Here is a 25,836-nt window from a genome sequence, read left to right as displayed (position 1 = left end):
AGGCAAAGAAAATTAAGACTTTGTATACATACCGTCTTCACCTAACTTGAATGAGGAATTATTCAATTCCACCAAATCGAATTATTAGTGAATGATTAACTCCAAAGTATCCATTTCCTTGTCAAAATTAAAACTTCAGTCACTGTTTACTTTTCCTTGTAAACATGGAAATTATATCAATAAAACGCTAGCAACCCCTACAGTGTAAGAAGAAAACAGAAGAGTAACTAAAATTATAAAATTATATTGAGGACAATTTCTTAACATGATATCCCTTTCCGACATAATCGCCTTACAGGTGAGATAAATACCCTGATCCCGCCAAACAGACCCACGACAATTTTAACCTTTTTACTGGAGGTTTTTTACATTTGCATTGGTTACATACAGTTACAGTTATGAGTAATTCTTTTTTGATCCGGCTCTCTTTTAATGCTCCAGGATTATTCCAAATAAATTGAAGTTGAAGAGACACACAATAATAAGTAAGAGATATATTTATTAATAAGTAACAGTAAAAATTTAACTTGATGCGGCTTGAATTAAAAACGACTGGAGATACGAATACAAAGCAGATAACACCATTTACTTGAAGAAGCAGGGTAAAAGTACTAGGTCAGCCGAATTAAAGTCATTATCATTTTCTAAGAAAATAAAAGTAAAACATTCGGAAACTATGTCTTAAGCTTTGACGGTTAAATCATCGATTGAAAAGGTGGTTATATCCACAGTGCTGGATAACATCACAGTTTTTCTGTTTTGTTTTTGTATCTCTGGCTGGTTTCAGATTTTCATTTGTCATCAGAGGTTGATTAATAAGTTTAGCGTAGAAAATACTACAGAAATGTTCAGCTACATTTTCATGGGTCTAGTTGTCTACTCTCAGCTAGGTGTAGTCCGTAGTTCATAACAAAACAAAAATGTTAGATGGCCCTACCCTGCAGCTAATTTCTAATCTATTAGGTGAGGCGTATGTTTAATCTATTTTTATAAGCTTTTTTTCTAAATAATGATTTGGTACGGGACTTCTCTTAAAAGATTTAACTCGACTAAACTCCATTTTATGCCTTACTTTTTAATTTTTTCTTCGTAAATTTAATGCTTACTCATTTGTGAGTATGCACAGGTATTCTCGATTATAATAATTTAATTAAAAATAAAACATATTTGTCTTAAAACTAAATAATTTACAGCAAGTACAATTCAATTATCGGTGCCAATATACCACTTTCATTTATTTTTCAGTTATAGGATGACTATGGATCTACAAAGGAGTGGGTGTCCTAAAAGGCAGTGGACTGGGTGCAAGATCTCGCAGTTTGGTGAGATCAGAGTACCTTAAAGTTGCTCTCATTATTTTTTCACATCATAACAGTGTAGGGAGAAGGAATAATAATAAATCCAACTGGCTTCTTATCTGACAAGTGTTATACTATGTTTCCGGAATAATAGAAAGTCTCAAGTCACTTGCCGCTGTCGCATGAAACTGCGTTCCAGGCTGAAGGTTTTGACCTAATGGAACGCAAATATCGTACATCCCAGCTCATAGTTCAGTCTATACTGTAGACTAAATTTTAGTCTATTCTAATTTTATTTTCAATGAAAATCCCAAATTAAAAACAAAAAAATAATAATTGTCAATTAGAAAAAGCATCCAGAGAATACCAATGATACAAATCCAGACATCTAATGAATCTTTATAAATTTATCTGTGAATATAAAAATAAAATTCAACGTGCCATCAACTTTTGCCAATTACAGCTACAATTTTCAGAATGGTCTGAAATTAATATATTCTAATAAGCAAATAGAAACAAATGACCAGTATAATGAGAACATGATTGTTGAAGGATACTGGAATTCCCCTCCTTTCGGATGACCAAAAAAGGGCCCCCTCTACAAGTACTGGGCTGCGACCTTAGCATTGGACAGGGTCTTTTAAAGTATAAGTAGTCAGCATGTTCCCCTAGATGATAGATTGACAGAAAATCTGCTCAGGACGTCTGCTGACTGAAAAGATGGAAAAATGTAAGTGTATAATTCTTTATAATTATTCTATTTTTAAATTAGGTAAAAACTTTTGTGCGAACACCCACGACTTTCTCTTACTGCAGTTTACATAATTCATTTTCTCAAACTTAGAAATCAGGCAAAAAGGCAGTTGACAAAAAATATATGTTCACCTAAATAAAATGATGCTGTAATGGAAACTTGATAATTATAGCTCCCTCAAAACCTGACTAAAATCAAGAATTCTTCACCAAAAGTATCGAATTGCCCAAATTAAAATGAAAATCTATAGAATACTTGTAAGAAAATTGTCCTTCCTACCCGGAATAGTGGTTCGTTCTAAGAATATTAAGCTGTTGTTAATGTTAGTAAGTACACTGTTTAAAACGTCATATAGAAGTAAGCTTAGCTGCACACCTTCCTAAGAATCTTGTACAATAATAGTTTCTAGGGGGGAAATGTTTCAAGTAGAAGTAGTTCGCGCATGGCAATGTTTATAAGAAGAAATAAGTACAGAAATTAATTAGAACCAGTTTCGGTAAATATTGTTGAAAAATTGAAAATTATACCTACCCAGTACGACCGACTGTCGAATATAAACAAAATGTAATTTAATTATGAAGATCACAGTTGCACTGAATTATGCAGCCGCTGTAACGTGTAAAAGGAAGGTTGTTTTTATTCAGGTTGGCTTTTGCACTGCCGAAATTCTCTTGAAAACGTATCTCCTGGCGAAGATTTTATTTATTTTATTTACTCACATATCGGATGGAGAATAACGGTGCCTCGACGTGAACTTTTCAGTCCATCTGCCATCAATTACGTTATTGCTGGTAAATGTTTTTATAATAATAGTAATAGTTACCAAAAAGTAAAGTTATAAAAAGAAAAAATGTTTTAATTGTGAGGAAATAAAGGATATTTATGTTGGCTATGAGAAATACCTTGGAGTACAAGATGCTAATTAGTATTTATGTGGGAGTTACGATTGAAACAAACAAAGCAGAGGTTAGATGAGCCGGCCTGACTGTCAATTATAGATTGACCAATTTATTTTTATTGGAAATTTAACAAGGCCCATTAATATCAGAACGGACATTAGTTTAAAAACAACTAAGCATTTATGTTATTGTCATAGTCTCATTACTGCCTATTAGGAAGTACGTCTCAAGTCTAACGTAACAAACTGACTTTTAACGGAAGTGCAATTCGGATACCATTTGTTAATAAAGTTAGGTAATGATGTGGAGAAATATTGCGATCGAATCAAATTGTGGAAATTCATTTTTTACCGGAAATATCCCTTTTGAGATTGTGGAAAAATTAGATTTTTACATTCACACTGTCTTTATTTTACAACTTCCAAGAAACTTGCTCATAATTTTGTCCAACTTCCCTGGCTGATTTAATTACTAACATTATAGACGTGGTAACTTCGTACTTTTCTCAAAATATTATTTTAAAAAGAGGCCTCCTGATTGCTGCAAAATGAAAAGTTTCAGGCCACGTGTCGCAGTTTAGAGAAAATCTTGGAATTGAAAAAAATGTGTCTGAACACTCAACTCAACTTTCTCTGAACGCATGATTATATTTCCAGTTATGCAAGGCGAAATCAGAAACGTATTTATTCAAATTGTGTAATATGACCTTCATCTTGGCACAAGTTTGGCCCAGCTTATTAGTCTAATGTGCACTCTACGCGTAATGCAGCAGAATCAGTCCAAGGTCAATGTCCAACATTGGACTCCCACGTCTTGGGCAGGTGGTCAAGGCTGTAGCTCCTACCCACTGCCCAGTAAACCCACCCGTCCACTGAAGGTAACTAAGCTTTTATGGTTCTGCGAGCTTCTGGAAATCCCGAAAGATCATTTGAATACAAATACAACATTACTCGAGGTAGTTGTGACAAATTAGTATGCCAAGGATGCTAGAAACTGGTTCACCTAGTAATAACATTCAGAATATTAATATTTCCAATATTGTAAAAACAAAAATGAATGTTCACATAGCCCCCCCTCTAGTGGTGATGGTGCCTAATTTGAGATTGTGAATTTTCTTTTTGTAGGTCTCCCAGAGTATTAAAAATGGTTAAGCAAATTGAATTGTATTTGTATTTGCCTTCCGTTCAGCCAATTTAGATGGTTAGCACAACTCAAAACGAAAATTCTGTTTTCTAATTTTTTCCAATGATTTTGTTTAAACTTTGTAAACACTTAGATCTATTACATCTTTTTGAAAATTTTTTCTAGTATACGTCATTTGTGCTTAGTTCTTAGGAAGAAGTGGAGGTAAGCAACCAAGTGCTTTTTTAAAAATTTACTGAAAAGGTTATAAACATCTATAAGAGTATAATATTTAATGCGATTAAATGTGTTATCAAAATTCCAAGTAAGAATATCAGTTTACCGCGAGTGCGTTCGTTCAGTATCTGCTTTTTTTGAGTTTACAATAATTTCTAGGGTAGAGTCAAAGGGTTCTTTCTTGAACTGGACAGATGTTCGGCCTCTCACCTTTGTTTGAATTTTTTCCTTTAGGGGTTCAGGGTGTGCTGTGATTTCATGTCTCCTTTAATAGTGCCGTTTTATTGCAATGTATAGAGAGAACAGATTAGAGACCAACTATATCTTTAGAGCAAATTCTTAGTTTCAAGAGAAAGTCGTGCAAGCGATGCCCCATAATTTCTGTGTACAATATAGGAGACGTTTACATTTCGAAAGATAGTGATCCCTTTAAGTTTACAGAGAATTTAAGTTAAACTAGGTCTTCAATTTTAGTGGCAGAGATGAGACACTGTAAACTGAAGTTGCTTCAGTATATTGTGATGTTTTTTTTGTTAGATAAGGCTTGTAAGAAGTTTGTGTTGTTTACTAGGTTTATTCTTTAATAAATTAGTTTCATGAGATTGATTAGCTCGCTGTGAAATCAGTTATGTTCAGTTTAATTTAGAGTTAGCCCTCCTTTCTCACCTCCTTCAACTGTTAGTTGAAATGTTTATAAGTTTAGAAAAGCAGTCCCTGCAGTCAGTTAAATTTTTTGTGGGTTTTCTATAAGATTTTTTAGGAAAATTTAAAGTTTACAATTTATTATGTATTTTTACATGTGTTTGTAGATATATGGTTGCTGGCTTTTGGAGCAGTAATTCAAGCAGTGCTTGCACAAGAAAAATGGGTCTGGGGCAGTCGTGACAATAAGCAGGGCTTCGCAAGGTAAATTTAATTTCTGAATATATTCTTTCATTCACGTGCTCCTAATTTTTTAACTAATTTCAGTGGTGGGGATGATAACACTTGAAGATGTTTAATTACGTGTATAATGAAGATGACTCCTTGATTGCCAATTCATTCACTTCTAGTAACTCATATCTCATAAAAGCTGCTTTTTTGACCTTGTGCTGGTAGCCAACATGGCGGTAGTTGTGCAACTCGAAAGCAGCTTAAGAACGAATTAAATCTGACTTTTAAACTCACTTTTCGCAGACCAGAAGATCTTCGGGTTGAATAATTCTTGAAAGACATCTGTTTTCAGGACAACGGTGTTGGTTGCCTTTCTCAGATACTCGTGGTCTGAATGGTTTCGTTCCAAGCAATGTGCGATTCCTCGGAAAGCGCAAGTAATGTTTAATGTTGTTATACTGGACAAATCTTCCCTTTTCAAAGGCGTTATCTACATGTAATGATGTTTTGTGGCAATCCTTGGAACAGCGGAAGTTCAGTGCACCAGTTTCCTATAAAATTCTGGAATAAGATTGTAAACTTCTTTTATATCTGTTGTCATTATGACCTACGTACCCCATTAATTTTTTCTTTAATTTTTTTAACCCTCCCCCCGCGTTGAGTAATGTACCAGTTAATAATATAATCGTTAATTTTTTGAACCTACTACTTCAATATTTCATGTTATAACTACAACATGTTTAGAAATGATCTATTCTTTATATAACATATAATGTCTGTTTAGACGAAACGGACATAGTTTCATCCGAGAATGTTTATGCGCCTAAAGTAAAGCACTGCTTTCGAACACTATAACCAGTGCAGAGCATTAAATAAATGCCAGAAATTAATAAAACTGATCAATTCTTCAACTTTGAACTCCATTTCTATTTCGGCTCATTGTTTGGACATTACTGCATTTTTATTAAAGGAATTATTTCTGTCTGCATTCGGTTAGATATGATAGTTTAAATAACAAAGGAATGAATGAATAGCTAATTGCGTGGAGGTCGCACTAGTTTAGCGATTTTTCCTCCAAATTATCTAAACGACAGAGGTCATCCCAAGCTGGATAATATTGGCTGCACTGACCAGATATCGGCTTAATGTCTTCACGGTTGCCATCACAAGGCCTTCATCACTTCCTCCAGATGTTTTACTTCCTGGTCAGTTATTGGTCAACCCTCCACATAACTCATTAAGTGATTTGAATATTTGTTTTTTTATGATTTCCTTTATATTAGCTAATTTCTTTTATCTATCTTTTCCATGTTGTTTGTGATAGTTGCATTTTTATTATTTCTGGCACTTATTTAATGCTCTGCACTGGTTATAGGTGTTCGAAAGCAGTGCTTTACTTTAGGCGCATAAACAGTTTCGTCTAAACAGACATTATATGTTCTAAAAATTTGTCAGAGTTACCTGTAGACAAGAATTGAGAACATCATTTTAAAGGCAGTGGAAATACTCATCCGGTAGAGGTACACTCATTTTACTTGCCAGAGCTATTGTCAGTGGAGGTGACCGATAACATACTGGTAATGAGGATAACCGAATCGCTTATTCCGGTAAGAGCACAAAATAGGGCTATATGCTGAGAGATTCCACACATCGAAAATCGATAACTAGCTTTTCGGCAAAATCAACGTAAGTACCACTTTACTGAATCGATTATTCAGTTTTTTGAAGTTTTCCTGAAAAAATGGCTCCAATTTGGTGATCTCATTTCCGTAACATGAATTGAAATATTCCCCCATTAATGTCCTTTTAATCATCGCATCAGTCGCCAAAGAGTTTCATTTGAACTCGGAACATCACGTTAAGTCCACCTAACTCTTAGATTTATGACCGTTATCAACATCATTTTATTACAGTGAACTTGAATGATATTCTTTTCATTTATTTAGTTTAAATTATAAATTTCAAGAATATTTGATACGTAAATTTTTAAAGAGAAAGTTTGATATCACACTAGATTTTTTTAAATTAAAGATGTTGATTGGAGCGGTTTATATTGCAAGATATGCTACTGTACCCAATCATTGGCCTCCATGTATTGGGCAAGGCGCTTGGAAAATTAGCAAAATCGAGAAGCAAGAGTGGTTGTCATGGTGCAGTGGTTACGAAATCCACAGGATGTATTAAATTTTGAGGTCGAGAGCAGCAGCGCCTTTTTTAGATATCTTCCAACTCGGAATATTTGTTAAACATTCTATACTCTAAACTATTATGCAGGTTTTAAAATTGTACCTAGAGCTTATCTCACGCCCCATCCTTAAAGTCTCATTTATAGAGATTTTCATGGAAAGTACGAGTATTAGATCTAGTTGGAAGCGGGGTGTATGGAAAAGTTTGAAGGAAACCACCAGAATCATTTGAAACCGAAATTGGTTTCCATAAGTCAATCTCATTTAGCTCATATCTTGTGACTTCGCAGACAAATTATACGTAATTAAACTTATCGCTTTCTTAAGTAAACAGTGGTTTTGTGATGTCTCAATATATGATTATGTACCATGATTTACTAATTTACGCTTGATGTTTCAGAGATGATGGCAAAGGTAGATACGGAGTGTACGAACCAGAAGCTCCAGATGAGCCCTACAGACCTGGAGTTAGGCCGCCTCCGGCTAATCTGCCACCGCTGATTCGACCTTCTGGCAGACCTCCAACTTCTCACATCAGCAACCTAGATAACAACCGACCTCTTACCTTTCCTAACAGCAACAACAATTACAACAGCGGTATAAACAATAACCGACCATCGCTTCCTGATAACTACAACAACAGGAGACCAACTGGAGGTCAACTGGTCCCTTCGTATCCCGGAAGACCACCAGTGGCAGCGCGTCCACCCCCAGCCTCGCCACCACCCTTGCCGCCATTTCCGCCAAAAACACCGCAACATCATCCGGAAAACAAAGATCCAACTAATTTTGAAAAATGCAAATGTGCTTATTCATTTAACTGCAAATCGCCTGCAATTCTCTTTGTAAGAAAAATTGTTTTATAATTAATGACTTTCTTAATGTTTAAATGAGAGTCTTTCAATCATGCTCTTCTGTTTGAGGTTGTCAATAACCTAGCTGAGAGTACACAGATTAGTTTAGATTCCATGGGCCATACAACCTGCTGCTCCACTGTCAGTCCTATCTGTTTAAATAAAGTTAGGAATCTGGCGAGGAGCTGCTGGGCGAAGTATGAAGGCTTGAGTTTTTCTTCTCCGGAGAGCCGAACTCTACAAAACTTCGTAGTGCCGTTTTCTCTTTATCTTGTAAAAGCTCACAGGATGCCTCACGTGTTAAGGGATTTGTTACCTCTTTGCTTTCAATTTTCCAGGAATGTCTTAACACTCAGGAAGACGAAAACAAGTAAAACCTAAATCTCCAAGTGTCTTCTTTCACATTATTTTTCCAGATTCCAAACTCTAAACTGAGAGTATTAGTGACGGTGCTTAAAATTTGCTTTGATTGTAGATCCTTGCGAATTGCTGGTTTTAGACTGACCAGCCAAACATTTACTTGTGTTTAAAGTATTTAAATGTTTATTATTTTATTATTTTTAATTATCATTGTAGCCGTTGTTGCTACTTCATCGTCCTTTAAGCATAATCAGTACTTCTCTGGTGCATTTTTGGTAAATTAATTGTACTGAAGAGAAACTGTATAAATTTGTCGTTATTTAAATGACTTTACAAACAAAAATTTAGAAAATTTCGGTAGTAATTATATTTTAGATTAAGTCCGAAATAAATTCATGAGTATATACCTTTGGCGCGCTTGTTTTAGGGCACTTGTGATTCTGGCAAGAAATACTGTTGTGAGAAGTTCAGCGCGTCAAGACCTCGAGGCCCCATCGACAACGATCAGGGAGATCCACTGGTTTGTAATCTGATTGAAAAGTTTTAGTCTGAAAATTGAATTTCTGCATCTAATTTAGAATTCGGTTTTTCAGGTTCTGGTAGGTCCGGGAGGACCATTTGACCCCGTTTTCAAAGATCAGGTAAAATTTACCAAAAAAAAAAAAAAAAAATGAATATGTAAAGAATATAAATATGCAAAAAAATTGGCTGATTTAACAGTATTTCTTAATCATTCTAACGTTAAGAAATTTGTAAGTTGAGGTACCGGCACTCAGGGATAACTGTACCCTGTTTGCTGAGCACTTCTTCCTTTCAGTATCTTCGCGAGTTACTCTGCTTTGTCGAGATATGTAAGGTTAAGGAATACCTCCATTCAGCTGTGGGATTGGGACAGATTGCACCCATCATACACAGATATGCTCATCATTGTACACTTTCATACTTACTTGGTTATTATTTATTGACTGCCTTTCAGGCCACCGCTCCAAATTGGTCATAAGTCCACCATCATGTCAATACACATCCACTCAAGGGAGCAATTCCAAGTTTTCCCGTCATACTTCACATTATCACGGTTATTTCAATGTGGGAATTCTACAGGAGGTCACTTTTCAAGTAACATCAAAGTTTATAGCCTCCTGTTTCCATTGCTGCTATTTCCTTTATACCTTCTGCAGAAAACTTAATCTCATGATTGTGGTTGATCTCTCCCAAATTGTTTTTTACTTATTTGTGCCAGTTAAGTTTGTTTAACATACATGTTTGATTTTTTATTTCTACTAATAAGGGATTTTTCTGTTTAAATTAAAATTAGATGAGGTTAAGAACAGAGAACAATGTTAACTTTTTAGCCTGTAGACTCGTTCACTGTTTCAAAAAACTTAAACTAGAAAGATGAATTAAATACGCTTGAAAAGTCTTAAACAGGATACAATATCGTAGTGATAGTAAAAGGAAAGGCGTACTGGTGAAATCGAGAGTTCAAAAGTTAATCTGTTTAACCTGTTTTGAATTCGGATGCAAAAGGAGTCTCCCAAATGGGCTTTTTAATAATTCAAAGGAAAGCCTTTGCCGGCACAAAACCTTGTTCACACATGCGTGCGAGCCATATCCCAGCGTTTACCCTCTCCACTATTATTTTATGTACAATTCGCTGATTATTGTTGAAATTCACTGGATAAATAATGATTTAAACAAAAAATTAGAGAAAAACTTCGTTTAAAAATAGATTCTAGAATAGTAATTCTTCTTATGGACGCTTCATGCGCCGCTTGCCGATGCATCCTCTAGTTCTTAACTGAAAATAGGGCTTTTCAAAGTAGAAATTGAATTGAATGTTTTGGAATGTTACTTCAAATTAAAGTTTAAAATCCTTTCACTAATTGTTTTATACTATTGAACACACTGTTCTTATAAATCAAAGAGAGCTTTTAATTGCTGCAGATCTTATGGTTTCACCAATTCAGTTCTGACTTGTCAGGCCTCTACAAGAACTAAAAAATTTTCAAATTGACCATACAGAAACATTCAGAATTAAAGAAAAACAAAAAGATGTACGTTAAAAGCAATGAATGCTATTTTGATATGTACTTGACAAGTTATTCATAATTGTCTTTTTTTGCAGCGTAACTATGACCGTGGAACTTCATCGTTCGGCCGCCGTCCCTCAACTCTACTGTGATCCTGAAGGAGCAACGCGGTTGCAGAGTGAGGCTCACCAATCAACCTTGACAAGGTTTGCATCTCTTTATTATTGTCCAATATCTGTAGAATTGAACTCGACTGTTGTTGTTTTAGACAACGCTTTGAATTGAAAACTTGAAAGAACTATTTATTTTAGAGTATTAAGTTAAAGAAACAAATATTTATTTTTTTAAAAAATCTTGTATTTTAGTAATAAAACTCCTCTGGTGCAGATGTACAATTGTTCATTATGAGAATCTAATAAACGTTTTAATTTATTCAATGTGAACTTATTCAAACCATTAAATGACTCACATTACCCCATTAGAAGTATTTTTTAAAAAAAGATTAGATAAATTGGTACTACTGGGGTTAAATTTATATTACATCATTAATTCCATTTTTATACCCCTCGTTAGCTTGTTGCTGCATCTAATGCAAAACCACTCTTGGCATCAGATGGCTCATTATTAGAATAATGAGCTGCAGTTAATACGTACTTCCTGCTGATTTGAAGCGATTAATTATAGCACATTATGCTTTAGATAGTAAAATGGTGTCTTATTTTTAATGATTTATTAAAGTCAAATAACAACAAATACAGTCATTTGTTATACCACTAACTACTACATCAAGATGTATCTTTGTAATACCATAATATTTTGTGACACGACAATCTAGGCTAAACATGTTATTTAGCTGGAGGTACAACATTAAATAACTTTCTGAACAAATCAGCCCTCATATTTCTAAATTACTTAATGCCGTTGCTGGAGAATATAGTATTGGCCCAATACAGAAACCAGACTATAACCAGAAATATCACTTAAATACAAGCCTAATGATGTAATTAGCTATAAATTTTGTTATCTAATAACACATTATATTGCTATTTTTTTGCAATTTGGTAAGATAGAATTAAGGTGCCTACAAATAAAAATTTTGCTCTAAAAATTATTTGACCGAACATATTAAACTCAGTGAGGGGGAGTGATTTAAGGAGAAATACTTTCACCTTAAATCACTCGGGGGAATTCCACCACTTGCAGGAAAAACGGCGGGCGGCGATTTTGTCAGTTACATATGGAAGTCAAAAGGTTGTTTATGGACAGAAATTAAATTAGCCAATATTCCGAATTGAGGTAAACTACTTTCTTTTTTTTTATACAAAATTTTCTTATCACACAGGCTTATAAAATATTTACGTTCAATTGCCCAAGAAGTTAATTCGTTAAATTAATGCAAAGATAATCTTATTAAAACATTCATATTTCCTTTAGCCAAATCTTCTGCAACTAGCATTACCGATGGAAATATACAATTTACTTGTGTGAAATTAACAATACAAATGACTAAATTTTTAAATAAATTTAAATTAATGCCATACCCCAGACATCGAGCATAATAAATAATTCATATAATATTTTCTACACAAGTGCTTTTTAATATCTCTTTATTTCCTCCTTGGAAAAATGGGTGTTTCAACATGGCGAGTGTCTTCGACTACAAAACTCTGAAAGTGAACGTAGCTCTGAATGATGCTCAAAATAATAAATAGATTGGAAAGAATAGGCCAATTTTTTTTATTAATTATACAATTTAAATTAGAAACACTGGTTTTAAGTGATTATGTAAATTGTCGAAACAGTTGTGACGTTTCGCAAACTTAACCTTGAGCAAGTTAAAAATATTTTTTTATTTATGTAACTAACTTTTCTAAATGACCATTATCTCGGTATTTATTGAATGTCATAGTGTTGTCTCTATTCAATTACTAGCCCTCAAATGTTTAGTCAATATATTTTTTCGTTTCACTCTTGTAATACCAGTTTAATTTTGTGTGTTTTTGATAAATTAAATATTCAGTTATTAATTTTTTGAAATTTTATTTCAATTTAAAAAGCAATTAAAAGATGAAATAGTGATGATTTTATTCTGAAAGTTGTCTATCTTCTCAACTATAAAGACCTTGAAATCAGGTGATGCCTTACCACTTTAACTTTAAAATCTGGTGAAAATGACTTGCTCCAAGTACAACTAACATTAAAATTGACTTAAAATTTCTTTTTCAAACTGAATGTTAGAATCAATATTCACCTTGGTGACGTGCCTTAAAAAAAAGTCACGAGGAAGTAATCTTTGATAATAATTTTCTAAAAATTGTTGAGAAGTTTCAATCTTCCTCCAATTTTTTGGGCACACACATAATTCTCAAGGTAAAGAAAGATATGGTTTTCGTTAACGTAAATTTATAAGGATCAGTTAATGATAAACGATTTCTAAGAGAAGCCTTTAAGGAGGATGTTGTTAAAATTCCTAGTTGAAAGAAATCTCTCAAACGGAAGTACTACATAATTGAATGGATTTTTAATTTTTGTCTGAACAATTTTACTGGGAAAACTTCTTTCTAAGGTAGAGTCCTGAGGAAGGTTGGGCTGGATTTTCCTCTAATGTGTCATTTCAGTTTAAGCAACAGCTTTCTTTACAAACTGCGACATTTTTAAGAAGTAAATGATTTGAAAATTTGCAGTTTTAGGAAAATGTACGAGTTAAAACTTGAGAATTAAGAAGAAAAAGATCGAGTGAGTGTTCACAGAACATTAATGATTAAAGTGAAGTGTTAAAAAGAAAACTATAAAATAATAATTAGAAAAATAAGATTCACTGTACATCGCGACATTCTTGACATTGAGCGAATAACAAGAAACAAGTTTACGATTTCTCCTTGGAACATGTTTTTTAGCGAATCACTGACGTCACCGCCCGTAGTGCTAGTTTGGCGAGACTAGCGACACCTAGGGCAGGGTGTCCGAACAAGCCACTCCAACTAGTTATTAGCCAGCAGAGCGCGCTTTCCGTCAGTTAAGTGGTGAGTGAAATGGAACGTTGATAGCTTCATTTAATTTTTCATTTTTTGTCCTTTGCTACTTAGCGTCTTTTAGAAAATAAAATCTTATCATTTTAAACTGCTCCACTCATATAATTGAAGTGGTAATTAAAAATCGGTGCCAAAAACGTATACTTGAGACATTTGCTTCCAAAGGAATTTGCATTCCAGTTTTTTATTTTGATTTTTTTCCACCACTTATCAGAAGTATGAAGTATCTTGTCGAGGCAATATCCCTTCTGAGGTCCTATTAGTCGTAAATTGGTTTTTCAGAAATGGAACTTGTGTTGATCTCCTTTTAACTATAACTCTTTTACTTCAGAGTAACTCATTTTGCAAGAACCATGTTGCTGTCACAATTCACATTTGAAACAGTTTTGAATCTACAAATTAAAGTACCAATAACCAAATTAAAAGACAATATCAATAACAGTATCCTGTACAATAGCTAAGTTATAATGAAAGAAAGCTTCTGTTTCTGGTCTTGAAATACTTTTAGTGAATCAAATTTAATATTTGCATCTAATTCTCTATAAAATGCTGTCGTAATAAGGTGACTGAGTGAAGCCGGGCAAAGTCCAACGCTAATGGAGCTTTGGGCTCCCTGTGAGTCTAATAGGACAGAGTCCACTCTGTCAAACTTGTCAATCTTCTTTTCAAAGTAATATCATCGATATGTTCGTAATATGTGAAAGGTTTATCAATATTGATGTTTCTCCAAAAGTCGGCATAATTATTGAAAAACATTATTCCAGGAATATAGGATTGATTAATGGCCCTTGAGGGAGAGGGTTTGGTTGCCTGGCCTGCTACTGCGTTCTAATTTAAATCTGCCGGAAATAATACTAAGGCAAATTAAATTAGCTGCAAAAATTGTGCGAAAAAACGGAACTGCGATTTCTCAGATTCTTTCCATTTTGATGAGAATGAAAAGGCAATAAATTGAACTCTTTGAACTGAGTATTCAAAGTACTCATATGAGGACTTGTCAGTTTAACTCGAACTTTTTGGTAAACATTCTTTGTTAAGTATTTTCAGGGAAGAAGTTTCCCTCTCTGGTGCCATTTTTGGAAGTTTTACCTAGTTACCACGCATCTATTGATAATGTCAATTAAATATATGGTGAAAAATCATTTTGACTTTGAGGTTAGCAGCAAGAGAAAACGGTGTTCACGCCAGATTTCTACTTTCTCTTGTCTTTCCTCTTCTTAGAGGAAGTGCAAATTTTTGAATTTTAAACAGTTTCAAACCAAGTTTTGAGATCGTTGAGAACCCTCTCAAACCGCAATTCTCAGGGTTTCCCTTTCTTCAATCTCCGAACTAAGCAACAAATATAATTCTTAGTAACATAATAGAGTTGGCAACCCCGCCCCTAACACTAAACTGACACTTTCTAGGAAAGTCAGTCATCCAGAAGTGGCCTTAATCTTGAATTTTCCTTAAACAATGTTGCTAATAAATATTACGGATTTCCATGAGTGCAGAGATTAAAGAAAATCTTAGCAGCCATTTTCTAGAAAATCTCAAAAAAACGGAAAAGCCTTTTCATTAAGGTAGTTCCGGTTGAGATTTTGACCGCCAATGTTTTGTTGGATATCCAAACGAAACATAAAGATCTGCCTGTGCTTTTTCTTAATTAAAGCTAGATTTCTCTTACACAAAATTCATATAAAAATCAAACCCAGGGGACCTGAAACCAAAAATATTTATCATTTTTAAAATTTCCAGTGAAAATTTGAAATAAGAAGGACAAGGCAATTTCTGTGAGTAATGTTGGCGATTTTTCACACTAGTTTCATGGGTTCAGAGAATTGTCACAATTACCTACTTATCTTCCGACGACAGCAATAAATGCTATTATCCGCTGTTTGCTTTGTAATGTTTGTGCAAACAGCTCATATTGTTCATTTTAATTTCTCCGTAGGATTACTATTTGTTTGACACAGCTCGCCAGATCTTTTTATTTTTAATTTTCGTAGCTTGAATCAACAAATTATTATCTTTGTTAACAACAATAGTTGGTTTGATTACTAACCATTTTTATAATAAAACATGCTGTCGAAAGAAGTGTGACGAATCAGCATAATTCAGCATTATTGGTGGAGTTTATTCACCATCTTTATGATGTAGGGATTGGAATGTAGTGATCGTGTGTAGGTGTATGAAATCTTTGCTGATTACCAACATGGCAACCCAAATAAAAAATATTGTATTATTTTAATTTAATTTAGTTTACACCAAGGATTTTCTTCCTTGCCTCCTTCCTTCTATCTTCCTAGAATTCTCAAGGATGATTTGGGTAAGTTGGGGCAATTTAAAATTCAGATTAGATGCCCGTCATGTAAGAACGTCTTACACAGACAACGCCCAGATTTGGTCGGTCCCATACTAGACTTTGGGGTCTGAGAAATATCTACTAATTAGCGCCCCTGTCCGAGTTTTAGATGCGAGTAGTGGAACTTCTGGGCAAATCGACCGCTGTGGTCGCTATTCATCCAAAAATTGTTTCCTTGACTTTGGAGGATAGCTTCAGTGTTCGGATTGGAAGAGGTTAAGGTAGCGTAACCCATTTCGCCTTAAGTTAGTATTGCTGAATGTTAAGAATGCTTGTAACTTTGGTGGTTCAAGTGCGATTCTGGATTTTTATAAATGTGTCAGTTTGCGTTTAAAAACAAGCAACAAAGAGACACAAAAATATGTTGGGACATTCTCACCACTTCCGCTATAACTTTGCGGGATCTAACTCATAGAGTTTCTCCAACTCAGTATTTTGGAAAAATACCAACATTCAGTTTGATACACCCACATCTGAACTGACAGTTTAGAGGAAATTCTCCGCTTCGCCATCTTCTTCCGCCTAAAATAAATTTATTAGAAAATTATTGAAATAAAAGTTATAGAGCTATTTGAATGGAATGTGTTTGAAGTTGGGAGAAAAATCGGAAGAGACATTTTCCTTAAAATCTCAAAAAAAAGAAGGAAAATCCATTGAGGGATGTCCAACCATCGGCTGAGGTGTTTAAACTTTAAAATAAAGAATTTTATCCTCTTAAAAATTGAGTTTAGAATAGATTAGATTGAATTACAAGACTGAAAACCTTAAGTGGGCGAGTCCGGACAGAAGAAGTGAATGTTATCTACAGTTATTTATCAACGTCAACGTTAGTCATTTCGCGAACTCGAGCATAGTGAAGGTGATTCGAGTGGTTGTACAGGAAAAACTAAGGTGACGAAACTTGACAATTGTGTGTGTGTGTGTGTGTGTGTGTGATACTGACAAGAGTGAGGAGTAATTAATTTTATGACGAGTGTGCCAATTAAGCGAGAGATAATGTGTTTAAGGGATATACGAATATTGTCGCTGATAAGGAGACAGTATTAACACAGCAGATATTCCGGAGATAGACTATCTATCACTAGTGTGTTTTGTATGTTCGCAGCGTTGGGACATACACTATGGCAGCTGCCGCTCTCTTGCTGGTCTCTGTGATCCTCCAGCTCTTCGTCCGCTCCTTCCAGGTACACTACTTCTATACCTCACTCTCTATCAACTCTGGTGTAAACGGCTTCCTTTTACTGAAATTCTCAACATCATAGTAGCATTTCACAGTAGGTGGGTTTATACTTTTTCAGAGGAATTGGCACTTGGGAGGTGAGGCTGCAACCTTATCTTCCTCTTTCTCCCGAAATGGGGCTACGATACAGCTCTCTCAACATTCACTCTTAATCGCCGATCGTCGAACATCTTCTCTATACTTTCAACTGTGGGCACAGTTTGGGCCATACATTCAAGAGAACTACCTACGGCCATGTTTAAAATTTGCTGCTGCCCTTTGAGCAGACTCCTATTTCTTCACTAACTTTGAATGAATCTCCTTTAGCAATAAACCATTCCTGATAACAAGATAGCATGTTAGTCTACTTGTAAACTGTTGAAGCAGCAATGCAGTTAACATGTCTATTGTACAAAACCGAATAAAGAAATCAGTTCAAGTTGCCTTGCTCAGTATCAACCCAACTAAAACGAAGATTCATTCACACCAACGCCATTTCTGTGCTCGGCCCCACCTTTAATTAAAGTTATTAAATATTAAAACTGTTTCCGGTAGGACAGTTGTATAAGGGTTGGTCGTCAAAAAGTGCTCGAAAAGACGTAACGTTGAAAAACACCCAACTTATTACAATTTTTTTTCTCTTTTTTATATGTTAGTAACTATTAGCAATAACGTTGGGGTGGAGTAACCAACATTCTTATAACAGCTTCAATCATTCATAAGTTTTACTCTAACAGTAAACGTCAAACTTTTTGCTATAAATTCTATTTAGGCGGCCGAGGCAGACAACCCTGGATATCAGTTACTATCTTACTACTTCGCAGAGAGATACAAAGTTTCACATCAGAGGAGTGTTCAATGCTGAAGCTAGAAGTAAATTTAAACGCAACAAATAAAAAAAAAATGTAAAATTATGGTTACAGACTAGTCCTGCAGATGATTTTTACATTGCCGCTGTAGTAGAGTATGCTGGCATTCAAGATTCAAATCTCACGCCGATACAAATTGCCGAGCAAAATGTGGAAAAATATGCAGAGATAATGAAGAAAGCTGCAGAAAACAAGGTAACTAATACTAATTACTAATGTAAGGTGATTATAAATGCAATCCATTTTGTAATTTAGACGGTACAACTTCTTGGACCCTTGGATCCTCAACCAAACTCGAACTTTTTTACGATTTATGGTACTTTGGAGTTGTGGGGGGATACATGCTTCCGGGCAGACTATTATCCTCCAATATTTGAAAAGAACAATTTTTGTATTCAGAGTTCCAGAAACGTGTATTTCCGGTCAAACTCAAAATCGATAATTCGCTTGACAATGATACTTCCTCTTAGTGTGGAAACAAAAAGGAAAAATTCAAAAAACATAAAAATGTAATAATTTATGAGAGATTCATGAGTGATTGTGTGCTACTAACCTTAGTCGGGTCCAGTCCCCGGAAATGCTCCCCGTTTTTCTTTGGATTTCAATAAAATTACAAAATCTTTGCTTAAGTCTGGGCCAGATCATTGTATCTCCTTCCAGACAACTCTTTTCCAATCTCACACAGCTAGTGCCGCTGATTTTCCAAACTGATTCTATTCACACGGTGGCAAATGAAAATTACTCTATCGTATATACAGGCTGACCAGAGTTATATGCTCCACCCACTTTTTTTTAACAGCGGGAAATTTCGAAAAAATAAAAAACACGTATTTAATCATTTTTAGTCTAGTTTATTTTCAGTGATTGACCCATTTTTTGAAACCCCTGTATCTCGAGATACAGCATCCAACTTTTGTTTTTCAAATGGAACGTTATATTTTTTTGCATATTTTTATAGTATTTGAGCTCCTAAAAAAAACAAAAAAATTTTTTTTGAAATCGGTTAGGTTTTTCAAAAGTTATGGTAATTTAAAATATGAAAAACAAATTTCAGTTTATTGTCAAAATTGCGCTACTTTTCAAAGTATCTGATCAAACTGGGCACAATCAACGGATAGGCAAGCCAAAACTCTGGACTCCCACGCTTTGCTTGTAGCAGCACTTATGGTGTCGAAGTCAAGATCTAGGCAGGCTAGAGTTATTCGACGTTTCAGATCATCGACTGAAGCCATGGGATTAAGGTTACTGTACACTTTATTTTTTAGATATCCCCACAAAAAATAGCCCATTGAGGTTAAGTCCGGAGATCGAGGTGTCCATTGGATGGGACAATGAGTCCCTAAGCACTTTTCATGGAAATTTCTGTCCAGGTAACCTCGAACAACTCTCGCATTATGTGCCGGGCAACCATCTTGTTGAAATACATAGCTAGCCGACGTTGTAGAGGAACATCTTCAAGCGGAACTGGCACACACCAAACATTTGTAGAAAAAACAACCTGAACGTCGAACAACTCTAGCCTGCCTAGATCTTGACTTCGCCACCATAAGTGCTGCTACAAACAGAGCGTGGGAATCCAGAGTTTTGGCTTGCCTATCCGTTGATTGTGCCCAGTTTGAACAGATTCTTTGAAAAAATATCGCAATTTTGACAATAAACTGATTTTTTTTTTTCATATTTTAAATTACCATAACTTTTGAAAAACCTAACCAATTTCAAAAAATTTTTTTTTGTTTTTTTTAGGAGCTCAAATACTATAAAAAAATGCAAAAAAAATATAACGTTCCATTTGAAAAACAAAAGTTGGATGCTGTATCTCGAGATACAGGGGTTTAAAAAAATGGGTCAATCACTGAAAATAAACTAGACTAAAAATGATTAAATACGTGTTTTTTATTTTTTCGAAATTTCCCGCCGTTAAAAAAAAAGTGGGTGGAGCATATAACTCTGGTCACCCTGTATATACTACAGTTTTTATTATTTTATTCATTTATTTATTTATTATTATTATTAGGTAGACATCATAGTATTCCCAGAAATCGGTTTGTTTGCCTTTGACCATTCGCTATTTGTGGAAGTACCCGATCCAGCGGATAAAGTGGTTCCAGCAGTCAACGGAAGTTTTCACCCGGTAAGTTCAGGCTGAAATATCTTCTGACTATTGTAGCTTTTCTAAATGTACTAATAGTTGATGATCCGTTTAGGTGTTGAAAAACCTTTCGCAGGCTGCTTTAAGCAATCAGTTGTACGTGGTGGTGAACCTGCATGAGCTGTACAAGAGCGGCAATAACAGCTTCAAGTACAATACTAATGTAGTGTTCGACAGGAAAGGCACCGTCATAGCCAGGTAACTCTACCTTATCTCCACCTGGTGGTGGTCCACCGCTTTGTAACTTCCTCTCGCGGAAAATTATAGTTTTATTAAGATGGTTTTGGTGCGCTCTGATTCTTGGTTTATTTTCGGATTTCTTATTGTGTATATTGTGTATTGTGTTGGTTTATTGTGTATATATCTTTGATTTTATCGACAGTAGCACCACGACGTTTTCTCTACTAAACTGATGAATTTAACTTTCAATTCCGTTATCACCGTTCACAGATGATCTAGTTGTTAGACTGGGTTACCCTAAGAGATTAATTAAAGAAATGACCAATTATTCAACATCAGCCGTCCTTAATAATATTAATAATTTCTAATTTAGATACCGAAAATATAATCTATTTGGAGAAAACTATTTGAATCGGCAAGACGCTCCGGAGTATGTGAGGTTCACGACAGATTTTGGAGTAACTTTTGGAACTTTTACCTGTTTTGACATAATCTTTGAAGAACCAGCAATAGGTCTTGTTGAAAAGTACAATGTCACGGACTTTGTATTTCCGACTGCATGGTTTTCAGAATTACCTCTCTATATAGGTATGTTTGGCTTATCTTTTCATACATAGTGTTACTTTCATTGTTATCTGATTTATCTTAAATGATGGTCATTTTCTCATTTGTGATTAGCTATTCAAACGCAGTCTGCGTGGGCGTATGCAAACAATGTGAACCTCTTAGCTTCAGGATACAACAATATGTCCAGTGGTAATACCGGAAGTGGAATTTACGCAGGCAGAAATGGCCCCATTGTTTACATTGAATCTGAGAGGAGCGGAACCAAGATTTTGATTGGCAAAGTTCCAAAAATGACTAATAAAGGTAATGTCTGATGAAGTGTCATAGTAGCTCAGGGTTGTTCTCAATTTAGCCTTTAAACTTACCTAGTTTAAATTTAGAAGATTAAACTTATTGTTGACTGAAAACAAATTCATGTCTACATTAATTGATAGTGCTGTTGAAGAAGTGTGACGTCACAGTTCCCGAATGTTTGCTAACTAAAAGCTTATACTTAGATACACGAACACCAGGTTTCGGACAACTAAGGCGCCTAATTTACCCAACATATCTTCTTTCTCATTACCGTGTGATTTTATAATATCTGATATGGCTTAAGAAATATATACAATTTTATCTCCTGTGTGCGCAGACTAGTGCAGAACTTTGTTAATTAGTGGCCGCAATTTCAACGAGAGTATTTCATTTGTTTTATTAAATTTAACAATTTTTTGTTCTAATTACAGAAAAAGCGGTAGTTCCAGAGCGAGGCGATATCATCCCGTATGGCCCATCAGAAACGAAATCGGCGCCAATCTTACACGAAGATCTGAAAATATACGCTACAAAACTAATAAAGCCAGATAACTTAACAGCAACAAAAGAAGAATATTTAAATATTACAGGTGGTACAGGAACAGGTCTGAAGAAAGATTTTAGCCTAGAAGAGCGCTTGTGCCAGAGTGATTTCTGTTGTAATTTTAATTTATCATTCAGCGTCTCGTATTATCCAAAAAATTATAGTTTTACAGAAGATGTGACGTTTAATAAGAGTGACGCGTTTTATCACTTCAACTATAGACTGATTGTGTTGGACGGCGTGAGAAGCTATCTGGTGGGCAATAAAAGCGGCCAACAGGTCTGCGCGATCACACCTTGTCTGGAGGACACTTTGGAGAGTTGTGGGGTTAGCAACAAGGGCAATACCCCGCGACACGAGATCAATCACAAAGATTTAGGTAAACTAGTCCTCTATTCTACGGAGTTCCAGACAATCAATATATCTGGCGATTTCCACAACCGAAGGGTACTGTACTTACCAAGTTTGCTAGTATCATCAGAAGATAGTTCAACCTTCGGCCAATTATTGCAGCCCGATCGCTTCCACTTGGTTGTAGAAAACAGTACAACAAAGGCACATGTAAGTTTAGAGTTGAGGCCGACGAAATTCGCCAGCGGTGGCATATACGCTAGGCTGTACGAAAGAGATAACGAACCAAGTTCGGCCAATTTTCTCACTATAAACATGCTGCTTTGCTGCAGTCTTCCACTTATCGTTTTATACATTATGATTTCTGTAAAATAACTTCTACAGACATAAAAATCTACCTTTAGAAAGTGACAGCTCAACACATTTTATTTGTAAATAACAATTTAAAAAAAAAAGCCTGTATTTATATGAAATAACAAAATATTGAGCTGTAATTTTTGTTATTGTTGCAAACCTCCACTTTCAAGTTAAAAAGTTAATGAGGTGTTATTCTGTCAAGAAATTGTTTTCAATCTTTTATGAAAAACAGATCTATTTGGGGTCTCTAGGTGGAGAGAATAGTTTACTATGTGATGGGCTTTCTTATAGATATATTTTGCCATTCTTATTATTTGCAAGAAATGTGTGGAACATCACCTTGATTATTAAAATAACAAAAACAGTGAAGAAAATTTTGTATTATAGTTCTGGTTAGGTGGTAGTTTAAGGCAGATATTAGAACAGGAATTAAGAGTGTTGGGCCAGCCAAATTTTGTGTTGTAGATATGACGTACACTTTTGACACACTATGAATCAGTCGCTGTAATTATATTATTTATCCAGAAAAAGTATGAATCACAATTCAAAGTAGTAATTTAATATACGTCAAGCGTCAAGGAGTTCTATCAGCCGGAAGATGTTGCAAAAAAATAACAAGAGCGATGTTCAATAAAATAAACAAGCGTTTTATATGCAATAAAAAGTAAAAGTACATACTCGCTTGATAAACTAAAGAAAATTAACGAATGCTTCATAATTTAGTTTTAGTTATAGTAAAAATAATAATCAATAACTCTGTATCAATATTCATGTCACAATACAAATTAAAAATAAATAGTGAATAAAACTGTTTAGTTAAAAAAAATACAGAAAATAAATATATTCTTCAGAACAGAAGGAATCAAACTTTGAAAGGTATGAACATGGAAAGCATAATTAATCCTCAAAATGTAAAAGTAACTTACTTTTATTGTGGCATTAAAATCAAGCGGCTTGTTCTTACTAACTAAATTATCTGAGGGCTGTTTGACACAAGAAACTCTGGCCTTGATATAGATTTAAGTAGTAGGGAACTTTTTTCTCTCTTGGTACCTTAATGCTTAACCTGGTTAACCTTAAATTGGTTAGCTCTAACAGTTACCTGGATTGTTACAAGAGGTGCAGTGTATGGCATACGAAAAGGTTAAAACCACTTCATATTAATGTAATAAAGATGCTTAATTTTTAATTTTTATTAAACATTGAACAAAAAAATGTCTGCTATTCGCATATAATCCTAATATTTAAATCGCGGTCTGAATATTGTTAATCCGACTTTTTACGCCTGCGCTCTTCCAATAAGTTTCCTCAGTCTGCCAATAGGTTCTCTCTCTCTCTCTCTCTCGTCACGAAGGGGGTTTCGAAAACAGCAAAAAAAAAGGTTCAGGAACGATGTTTGCCAAAGTAATTGACTTCTTTTCCTTAGTTTTAACCTGTGTGAGAAGTCTAAGATAAAGAAGGATTTGAGAAGTCTAAGATAACGAAACTCTTATACTTGAAGTATAAAGATACCAGATCCATTCCAAGAAGAAATTTCAATAGACTCTGTCAAAAAGAGATAACTACATATTAGGTTCAATAGAGACCAAGTCTTTATTTAACTCCTCAACAATATCTTCATAAAACAGCTTAATTCGGTTCCTGTTGCATCTATGGAAAAATGTTTCGATCAAATTCCATTGTTTTGATTCATACTTTTATTCGTTAATTATTCTAAGATAATAGATTGCAATACAAGACTTTATTGTAAGTGGCGACTCAGCAAATTGCTGCTGTAACTTTCACTTATATATTGTAATCTTTTTTTTTATTTGCAATGCAAATAAAAAAAATAACAATCATCTCAAGTGAGACTATTTTTTAGAAAAATTGCTAAAAAATTTGATAAAACTGTCGCAACATGTAATCTCAATTGGCTCACCAAAAGTGTTGCGCACATACACAATTGTATTTATTATCACAACATATGTATTTTATGATAAGATATTGTACTTACATTTTGTATAAAACAAATAGATATTGCATTTATGAGGGAATTTTTATGACTTTCCTTCTAAGCTCCTTACATACGTGTAGCCAAATCACTACTACAACTGAGCTACAGAAATTTGAAAAAATCGTTTTTTTTTTTTTGTCCCAAACTTCACCGTATAACTGCTAGGTTTAGGCTTGAGAATAACTAAGTTTATTTTTTAAAAGTTCACTGCCTCTTATAAGAACTTCATAATTTACTGCTTATTTTTATTAATCTTGCTTTTAAATGATCAGATTATTTGTCATGCCGTCCTCTTATAAAGAAAATATCATTGTGGACTGAAAACTGGTTCAACTAAACCATATCTTTTTGGAATGTCTGAAAACGATATGTTTTACTCCAAGTATGGGTATCCTAAACACTTAAACCTATTTTTGTGAATGTGTGTGTTTCATTTACTAATATCTACATAGAGGCAACCTTTATGTTTCGTTTTTGAGTACAATACATCAGCCTAATCTCTTTGGGAAGGGATTAGGTGTTTGTTCAGTGCAAGGGACTCGCACGCCGGAGATCCATGAATCCAGTTTGATGCTCTTAGCTTTTCTCTAAATAAAAGCGTCACGCTGCTCACTTTCACTGGATAAATTAAATCATTTATCATTACTTTATTAATCATTAATGGGTAAGAGCAATGATTTAAAATGCGCAATTGGGTTGAAATAATACTTTATTCCAACAATTTATTCATATATATGTACATTATAAGTAAGTAAATAGAAATGACAGAAGATAAACAGAATGACAGAATAAAAGTAAAATTATTAGGTCTGGCCTTCCAAATATCCTAATATATGGTTTTATCTACAAAAATATGTATACTGTCACCTGGCCATATATCTTAATACATGCGTTCTTGTATATAATGCACAAACGCATTGTGATTAGAATGAGAAATGAGGATAGATTAGTCGAGTTAATGAATAGTCTAACCGTTCACACGATTTAACGCTTTCACTGAAGGCAAATGATGAACATATTATTTACTCGCCTCTCACCTTACAGGCCCGAATCCAGTTAGACGATTGGTAAAAACTATGAACTTTATCACAATTACAATCAATCTTATATCAATCATAGTACTGCTTTAATAGTATTGGGTTTCAAATCAGTAATATGTTTGAATTGCCATCAAATTAACAATATGCCACCACTTCAATAATATTGTCAAAATCAAAAGATATTTGAGATTGTAGGTATTGTACTTAGTCTTAAAATTTAAAGTGGGTCTGCATAAATAGTGTGGTAAAACTCACTCTTGGCTTGTTGATTGTTAAACTAT

The 25,836-nt window shown here is 34.5% G+C and overlaps 2 protein-coding genes across 8 annotated transcripts in view; one reads left to right on the top strand and one right to left on the bottom strand.

The window, feature by feature from the left end:
- Positions 1-349, bottom strand: part of Cap-D2 (CAP-D2 condensin subunit) — a 33,811-nt gene extending 33,462 nt beyond the window's left edge. For both annotated transcript variants that reach the window (XM_074139337.1, XM_074139338.1), the window contains exon 1: positions 33-349. The gene's annotated coding sequence lies outside the window, so the exon portion shown is untranslated. The remainder of the gene's footprint in view (positions 1-32) is intronic.
- Positions 348-24,555, top strand: LOC141459824 (vanin-like protein 1). Of its 6 annotated transcripts, XM_074139342.1 has the most exons (13): positions 1,962-2,028; positions 5,120-5,216; positions 7,770-8,214; positions 9,011-9,103; positions 9,177-9,224; positions 10,709-10,819; positions 17,095-17,173; positions 18,132-18,272; positions 20,092-20,208; positions 20,282-20,424; positions 20,780-20,994; positions 21,085-21,276; positions 21,699-24,555. In XM_074139342.1, exons 6-13 carry the CDS (start codon positions 10,716-10,718, stop codon positions 22,535-22,537), a joined length of 1,830 nt encoding a protein of 609 aa, XP_073995443.1. In that variant the 5' UTR covers positions 1,962-2,028; positions 5,120-5,216; positions 7,770-8,214; positions 9,011-9,103; positions 9,177-9,224; positions 10,709-10,715; the 3' UTR covers positions 22,538-24,555. The 6 variants fall into 6 exon arrangements, with proteins under 6 accessions (XP_073995448.1, XP_073995443.1, XP_073995447.1 ...); XM_074139346.1 differs by lacking the exons at positions 1,962-2,028; positions 5,120-5,216; positions 7,770-8,214; ... (1 more) ...; positions 9,177-9,224; positions 10,709-10,819 and adding an exon at positions 11,829-11,909; XM_074139344.1 differs by lacking the exons at positions 1,962-2,028; positions 5,120-5,216; positions 7,770-8,214; ... (1 more) ...; positions 9,177-9,224; positions 10,709-10,819 and adding an exon at positions 12,602-12,746.
- The last annotated feature ends 1,281 nt before the right edge of the window (positions 24,556-25,836 follow it).

The sequence above is a fragment of the Rhodnius prolixus genome, unplaced genomic scaffold (genome assembly GCF_049639745.1).
Source record: "Rhodnius prolixus isolate KJV_2025 unplaced genomic scaffold, Rpr scaffold_23, whole genome shotgun sequence".
In the NCBI taxonomy this organism is placed as follows: Eukaryota; Metazoa; Arthropoda; class Insecta; order Hemiptera; family Reduviidae; genus Rhodnius; species Rhodnius prolixus.
The sequence above is the reverse complement of the archived record's forward strand: the minus strand, read 5'-3'. Positions and strand labels throughout refer to the sequence as shown.